This window comes from Echinops telfairi, unplaced genomic scaffold, assembly GCF_000313985.2.
Source record: "Echinops telfairi isolate 266 unplaced genomic scaffold, ASM31398v2 ScPeMD7_655;HRSCAF=1070, whole genome shotgun sequence".
In the NCBI taxonomy this organism is placed as follows: domain Eukaryota; kingdom Metazoa; phylum Chordata; class Mammalia; order Afrosoricida; family Tenrecidae; genus Echinops; species Echinops telfairi.
The window spans coordinates 25,198,209-25,206,150 of record NW_022104553.1 but is presented as its reverse complement, the minus strand read 5'-3'; the positions used below and the strand labels follow the sequence as shown (position 1 = coordinate 25,206,150).

At 61.5% G+C, this 7,942-nt stretch overlaps 1 protein-coding gene across 1 annotated transcript; it reads right to left on the bottom strand.

Annotated features, from left to right (window-relative positions):
* Positions 1-5,148: 5,148 nt before the first annotated feature.
* PNMA8B (PNMA family member 8B) lies at positions 5,149-7,936 on the bottom strand. Its single transcript, XM_004710391.2, has 2 exons — positions 7,840-7,936; positions 5,149-7,726 (listed from the first exon to the last, which is right to left on the bottom strand). The coding sequence occupies exon 2, from the start codon at positions 7,613-7,615 to the stop codon at positions 5,690-5,692; it is 1,926 nt and encodes a 641-aa protein (XP_004710448.1). The 5' UTR covers positions 7,616-7,726; positions 7,840-7,936; the 3' UTR covers positions 5,149-5,689.
* Positions 7,937-7,942: the final 6 nt, after the last annotated feature.

Genomic DNA, 7,942 nt, shown 5'->3' with positions numbered 1-7,942 from the left:
GGGAGAGCGCCCCATAACAACAGTCCACAAATGGATACATGTTTACCCGCAAAGCAAAAACAGCCACGGGAGGGCGCCCCATAACAACAGTCCACAAATGGACACATGTTTACCTGCAAAGCAAAAACAGCCACACATTCAGGTGCTAGCAGGGTAGGAAACGGAATGCTTCCTCCCTAGAATGTTCTACCAATGGCCTCTGAGCCGGTAAAACCGTGAGTCAGTTGAATCTGACCGGCAGCAAGCTGACGTCGTTGTTGGAAGGGGTCATCCAATTGGGGTCACAGCGCTCAGTCAGTGAGATTTAACCGGACACAGCGCTAGGACTGAGCCTTGGTCGGTGAGATTTAACCAGCGGTTTGGGGGTGCTCCCTGGTGGGCAAAGTGGTCTCTGCAAAATTCGTGGGGTGACGCCCGCCGATCACCTAGATTTAGGGGGGGTAGGGGGTAGGTGCAGAGGTGGGGCCGGGGAGGCTGGGGAGGGGTACCAGGAAGGGACGGGGTGTGTTCCATTCCAAAGGAGGCTTGGCCTTAGCTGGCCACTGAGAGAGAGCAGTCAGCTGGCCTTAGCTGGCCACTGACGTTCTAGATAGCAGTTTCTTGTTTGTTCTGGGCCATTCTAGAACCAGCTCCCCTGAGCAATTAAGAGGCTGGGAATGGTCCCACCCCAAGGTCCTGGATGTCAGTCCCCTGCCCTGCCCCCAGCCCTGTCTACCAGCTCCTTTCAATCGAAGTCCATTGCAAATCTAACTAGATAGGGACCCCTGTGATAACAGTCGCCAGGTTTAGAGACCACTCTCTCCCTGACGAAAGTGCTTTGGCGGGGTAGTGGCTTATGCATTGGGGCTGTACAGGTCTGCAGTTCAAAGCCACCAGCCGCTCCACGGGAGACGTGAGGCTTCCTACTCCCTTAAATACCGTCTCGGAAAACCCACCAGGGTAGTTCTCCCCTGTCTTAGAAGGTCGCTGTGAGTCAGAATGGGCTCCCTAGCAGGGAGAAATGAGTCTGCGCTTGTGGAAAGGAAGGAGTCCTGGTGGTATCCTGGGTTACAAGTGGGGCTGCTAACCTCGGGGTCAGCAGTTCGAATCCACCAGCTGCTCTGCAGGAGAAACAGGAGGCTTTCTGCTCCCCTGGCGATCGACAGCCTCAGAAATCCACAGGGCAGCCCTTCTCCGTGAGTCAGAACCAAGTCGACGGCTGGAAGTCGGGTTTGGTTGGAGTATTTCTTGCCCAAGGAGAGCCGGAGAGGAGCACATTGCAATGCACTGGGCTCCTAATAGTCACTTCAAGCCACCCAGAGGCCCCACAGAAGGAGCAGTTCTAATCTGCCCTACAAGTTTAAACTGATTGAACAGCAGTGGGCTTGGTTTTGCGTCCCCCTTGCCCGTCCTGGTGGCGCAGTGGTTAAGCGCTTGGCTACGTGGCCGTCTTAAGGCAGTTCTACCCAGCCCTATAGTGTCTCTTAGCGTCAGAGGGACCTCAGCCGGGATGGGTGGGTCCCTCCTTGGCCCTTGGCCCCTACACGGACTCAGTCACTACCAGGCAGTCAGTGCTGACCCACAGCCACCCCACCACCCCGTGGGTTTCCGAGACTGTCGTTGGTTGGTGGGAGTAGAAAGCACAGTCTTTCTCCGAAGGAGCTGCTGGTGGTTTGGAACTGCCGAAGGAGGGTGTGAGGACTGGCTAAAGAAACCCAGGTGACCTCAACCCGGCCCGTGGCATCTGCACTGGCTGCTCCCGGTGGCCCACCGGCCGCTCCCCCTCGCGGTCATCGTCCCAGGCTGTGCTTCGGAATGGCCTTGTCACATGAGCTCCCCTGCCCCGTCCTCTCCTCCAGCCTCCTCCCCGCTGGGGAGCTCCCCTCCCCCCACCTTGGCTGTATCCCCCTCACGCCGGAAGGACGCCCCACGAGGGTCTACCTGTCTGTGTCTTGCCTCCTGCCATCGCTCCAGCGCCTGGAACACACCCGGTTCATAAACTCGCGTCCCTCTGGCTTCTTTCTGAGGGAGTGCCATCTCCTTCCGCCAGAGGGCAGGCTCGCCCTGCTTTACCCACAGGTAAGCCTGGAGGCAGCTGGGGTTGGAGGGGGCATCTTGAGCGGATCCAGGAGGATGGATGGAGGCAGAGTGGGCTAACCCTCAGGCCAGCATGGGGGCCTAGGGCACTGGGGCAGGAGTCTAACTCAAAACCAAACTCACTGCCACGGAGCCCATTCTGACCCAGTGCTACCTACCCCGCAGGGCAGAAGGGAATGGGTTTCCAAGACTGTCAATTTTGGGCTATAGGAGGAGAAAACCTCATCGTTCTCTGGCAAGAGTGGCTGGTGGCTTTGAACTGCTGACCTTGTGGTTAGCAGCCCCAACTATATCCACCATACCACTGCAGTCTTAAATTAAAATGGCGTGGAGGTGGGGGGCCAGCCCCCACCACTAATCGTGGGTTCAGTAATGCACAATTGTACGGTTGAGGTACATATAAGTATTATATTAAAGTCATTGAGAGCATGAGAGATATTACAATAATGCAGTTAGACACATTACATGGTAGCATTGCTCACCTCAGCCCAGCTTGGTGGTCCAGGAGAGAGGGGGAAGGGAAGGAGGGCAAGGGAACAAGGGAGAGGGGGAAGAGAGGGGAGTGACCAGCAAGGAGGCAGAGAGATCAGAGAGCTCTACATTGCTGACCCACACCTATATACCTTTTGGGGGCATGCCAGCCCACTAATTACAGGTAGAAACATACGTCACAGGGAGGGGCTGCACTATAGGTTACACAGTAATGAGGGGGTGGTCTAGGGGGTGGTCTCTGGGTCTCCATAGGAACCATTACCAGTAGGGTGAAAACTCCACCTACAGGAACCTGTCCATTGTCCCCAGAGGCAGGGAGCAGGGCCCACTGCAGTTTGGCAAGTGATTGCCCTCAGAGGGGAAATGCCTGTGCATCTGACCTCTCCCCACATACCACCAGGGCTCCAGTGGAGGGGGAGGGGGGCAGAGAGAGATCTTTGAACAAAAGGCTGTGACAGGGACCAGACTTAAATTGAGGGGAGGGAGTGGGCCGGAAAGAAGGGTCGGGGCTGGAGACCAGGAGAGGGCAATTGGGTAGGAACCGGGGGAAAGGACCGGGGAGCAGGTCACTAACAAAGGCGTGAGGCTGGAGTGTGTACAATGGAGTGTACAGTTGTGCAGAAGTTCAAGTTGGGGCTATGGGAAGAGGTAAGAGAGGGTAGAGGCCAAGGCCTGGCAGAGGACATGGTGGCCAGAAGGGGGTGGGGCGCTGAGATCAAGGTGACACCCCGTCACACTGAGCCTAGTAAGAGAGTACTGGCCTGTGTCCAGGAGCCCTGGTGGCTGGCGCTGTGGGCCAATGGCAAAGGCACCCGCCAGCAGTTTTCAGCCTCAGAGGGTCGCTGCGAGTCAGAATCAACTCAATGGCAGTCGGGCTTGTGAGTTGTTGGGGTTTTTTTTTAGGGGGGGAGTCGGAACCCTAGTGATGCCGTGGTTAGAGCAGTGGGCTGCCCACGGGAAGATCAGTGACTGGAATCTGCTCTTTGGGTCAGGAGAGAGGCGAGCCTGTCCACTTCCTTAAGTATCCCAGGCTTGAAAACCCAATGGGCCATCTGGCTCTGTCCTATGGAGTCACTAGGAGTCCAAACAGCCCACAGGGAGCCCAGGGAGAGGGAGCTGGGCCCGGGGGAAGGCCCACAGAGGATCCCAGAAGGAATGAGGGTTGACTAAGGGGCTACGGGGTGGGCGCGGGGAGCGCTGAGACCCACAGCAAAGGATGCTGGGTGTGACTCTGTGGCAGGCAAGTGTGGTGGTCTGGTTCAAGGCAACCCTGTCGAGTGTGTGCATTGCCCCCCTGGCCAGCTACCCCCTCTCCCCCACCCTGACACCCCCGCCCGCCCCCGAGACAGCAAGGCCAGACCTTAATGTTGAATTCCACTTTACTGAGGGTCAGAGAGGACAGGACACAAGAAGAGAAACGGAAAAGTGCTAGGGAAAGTCACAAGGAGTTTCCTGCCCATGGCAGACATCCCTAGACCCACAAGCTCCCAGGCACCTCTAGTCTGCTGGCCCAGAACCCTGATTGGTGCTTCCAACCCTTGGGGACCAATCGCCCCGCACACAGCCCATGCCCCCTTGAAGTCTCCTTCTCACTCCTTGCTAGGAGGCGTGGCATGCCTGGAGGCAACATCCCAGCTCCACACCTGGGCATCCTTGTGATGATCATCCGACAGCCACGTGGGGACCTCGAGACACTCTGGGACCCCTGTTCTTTCTGCTGGACGTCAGAGGGCCTCTGGACAGGTGAGCTTGTCACTCCTGGGGATAGAAAAAGGGACACACACACACACACCCAGGGGCAAGTATACTGGGAGCCGGGTGGGGGGAGTCATGAGGTTATTACTGTGGGGACCAGGAGCGCGGCGGGGGTGGGGGCAGCTCACATCACACAAGGGACTGACAAGGCTGAAGCGTTTGCGCTGGGGGGACCAAGGGCCTCTCCTGCCAGGGGACTTGACCTCCTCCAAGACAGATAGGCTGTAACAACGGTGGTTCACCCCAGAGGACCCTAAATGTCCAAATGTCCTGGGGTGGGGTGGGGCGGCAAAGGCAGTGCTGCAGGTGCAACCCATGGGAAAGTGAGGCGCCCAGAGACCCAAGAAGGACCCCTGGCCAATGGGGAAATTGACATTGACTACGGAGACGTGAGCTAACGGCCCAGCTTTGAGAAAACACCGCGGGGGCAGCCCAGGGCCACCATCAGCAGGGTTACTCAGCAGGGTCCTTGCTGTGTGTGAGGGGGCGGGGGCGGTGCCTTCAGCAAGGGCTGGCCTTTTCTTTTTCCTCCTCTCCCCGCTACCCCATCACACCTCTCCCCTCCTTTTGCTCCTCTTTCTGGAACCATCTCTCTTCCGAGTTGCGAAGGGGAGGGGGGTTATTAATACTCTAATGTCAAATGAGCACTCCGCAGAGCCGGAGCACTGTCCTCAGCCCTGATCATAGGGGCGGGAGGGGAGAAAGATGTCCTTGGGATCTAAGTCAGTGTGCCTTTGGAAAGACAGGCACCAAAACACAAAAACAAACTCACTGCCATCATGCCGATGCTGACTCAAAGCGACCCTATAGGGCGGTATAGGGCGGGGTAGAACTGCCACGCTGGGTTTCCAAGACCAGCCTCTTCATGGAGGTAGAAGCCCCATCTTTCTCCAGCGGAGGAGCTGGTGTCTTTGATCCACCGACCTTGCGGACGGCAGCCCACCGGATAAGCCCTAGGCCACCGGAACTCCCCAACAGGCACCAGCCGAACCATAAAGAACTCGCTGCACTTTCTGCCCACGGGTGGCCTGTCCTTGTGTCCCAGGGTACACCTTCCCTGCCACCCAGCGGGCGGCCCAAAGCCGCGCTCACCCCCTCCCATCACATGGGGCACCCTTCCATTCCACCTCCTCTTCTTCCGGAACCCCGCCCGCTTTTCTCCCATCTACTAACGGGGTGGGGGGTGGGGTGGGGTGGCGCAAAGGTTCCCGTGCGCATCCGCAGCACGGCACAGGGGGCGCAGCGCATTAAGCGTGAAGCGAAGACACCCGGCTGGACAGGGGAAGGGGGCTGGAGGAGGATGGGGCGCGCTTCGGGGCCTACTGGGGTGAGGGGGGGCCCCTGCACCCCGCGACTTTGGCTTCCACTAGCGGCACTTGGGGGGCAGCCGGCGGCCCCTGCGCGCCTTCTTGCCGCGGGCGGACCTCGGCTGCGCCTTGGCCTCGCCCTTCGCGTGGGGGCCCAGGTGGCGTTTCTTTTTCTTGGTCCCGGCGCCATCATCTTGCGCCGAGGTCCGGCCCCCCGCCTTCTTCTCCGGAGTGGAGGCGCGGCCGCGGCCCCGACCGGCCGCTCGCGGTTTGCGCGTGCCCGTGGGGGCAGGGGGGGCGGCCGGGGACGCGCCCGCCTGGCCCAGGCTGCGCGCGGCCGTGCGCGCCCGCTTGGCCCGCGGCTTCCGAGAGGCCCGCTCCTCGGGGCCCGATTCCTCCTCCTCCTCGCTCTCCGAGTCTTCGGACTCCTCCTCCTCCTCCTCGTCCTCCGAGGAGGAGGAGGACGAGGAGGAGGAAGACTCCGAGGACGACTCCTCGTCGGACTCCACTATCTCGCGGGCGGCCAGGAGCGCCAGGACCTCGCCCAGGTTGCCCTTGGCGTGCTTGTACTTGGCGCATTCGTCCCACGCGGTCTCTTTTTCTTCCTTCATCGTGTCCGCCATGTCTTGCGCAGCCAGGAGGGCCACCAGCTCCAGGAGGCCCCCCTCGTCGTCCTCTTGGTCCCAGCCGCTGAGGAAGGCTTGTTGGTCCTTCTCCTCCCCGGGGGTCTCCGGCTCGGCCAAGGTGGAGATACATTCTAGAAAGTTCCCCTGGTCCTTGGCCTTCCTCAGGACCACGGCTTCCACCTCGCGGCCCGCCACCTCCACCTTCACTCGGGGGCCCATCGCGTCCTTGGACATGACGGACAGGACCTGGGAGAGGGCCTCCTGCGGGTCCTTGACGCCCCAGCCCAGCGACTCAATCACTGACGCGATTTTCAGCATCTCCTCCCGCGCGGAGGAGTCAGAGGGGTCAGTGTAGGCCGCGATGGCCACGAACTCCGGATTGTCCACATCGTCGCTCTCTTGGTCCTCGTCGTCGTCGTCTTGGGACTCGCTGCTGGACGTGTCGCTGTCTGGGAACTCGTCGGACGCCCCTCTGACGGCCAGGAGCGCCACCAAGTCAGGGACACCTTTCCTGTCTTCGTTGGCATCCGCGTTGATGGGCTCGCTGGAGGGAGGCTCTTTCGCAGTCTCCTCCTTCTTGGCTTTGTCCGTCACGGTCACCAGGGCCAAGAACTCGCGGGGCCCGTCCCCCTCCTCCGCCGGGTTCTGGGTCGCCCACTTCTTCACCAGCTCCTTGGCGGCCGCCTGGAGCGTGGAGTACAGCGCCCTCCGATCCTCATCTTCGTCCTCGTCCAGCTCCTCGATGAAGATTCCCAGGCTGTCGTCAGAAGAGTCCGAGGACTCGCTCCTGACCGGCGTCCACGGCCGCCCGCCTCGGCCTCTCTTCTTGCCCTTCTTGGTCAACCTACTGCCCCTGACTCGGCTACGGCGACCCTGCCGACCCCTATGAGCCTTCCTGTCTGCACAGGTGGGCGGCCCGGCGGGCCTGGCCGCCTGCCCCGACCCCTGGGTCTGGGTCTCCAGAGCGCCCGAGCTGGCCAACTCCTCCAGGGCCTTGACCACCTGGCCTCGCGTGGGTCGCTCGTCCAGCAGCAGGCGCTTCATCTGCCTCAGAACTCGGGCGTCCTGGGCACGGTCCTTGCGCTGCACTTTCCAGACCCCGTTGGGGCCCAGGACCTCCCTGGGGACGGCGGCGTGGTTGAAGTCCTCCAGTAACTCCACCAGCACCGCCCTGGCCTTCTCCCTGCGCACCACGCGGGTGCTGCGCAACCGGTAGTCGCCCAGGGCCTGGAAGGCCGGCTGCAGGACCGCCTCGACGGCTGCCTGGTCCAGGCTCTCGGGGATGCCGGTGACCAGCAGGGCCCGGCGCACGTCCACGCCCATCCCGCGGCACCAGTCGTCCAGGAGGCTCAGGGCCATGGCGCGGCCGCTCGGCGCACGGGCGGCGGCCAGGAGCCGGCGGGCAGAGCGGACGGCAGACGCGGGCGCGGGCACGGCGCACTCAGAGGCCACCGGAGCGCCACCTGCAGACTGAGAACGGAGATGCAGGTGGTCAGGGCAAGGGGGCGGATCGAGGGGTGGGGGTCGCCCGCGGCCGCCCCCGGGGCCCCTCCCCCGGAGATCGGGGACCCTCGGGGTCTTACGTGTCTGCGCTCTGGTCGGGCTCCGGGGAGGTGACAGCCCGGCTCCGGAGCGGGGTCCCTGGGGGAACTGGGACGGCCTCCCGCTGGCCTCTGTCACCGGCCC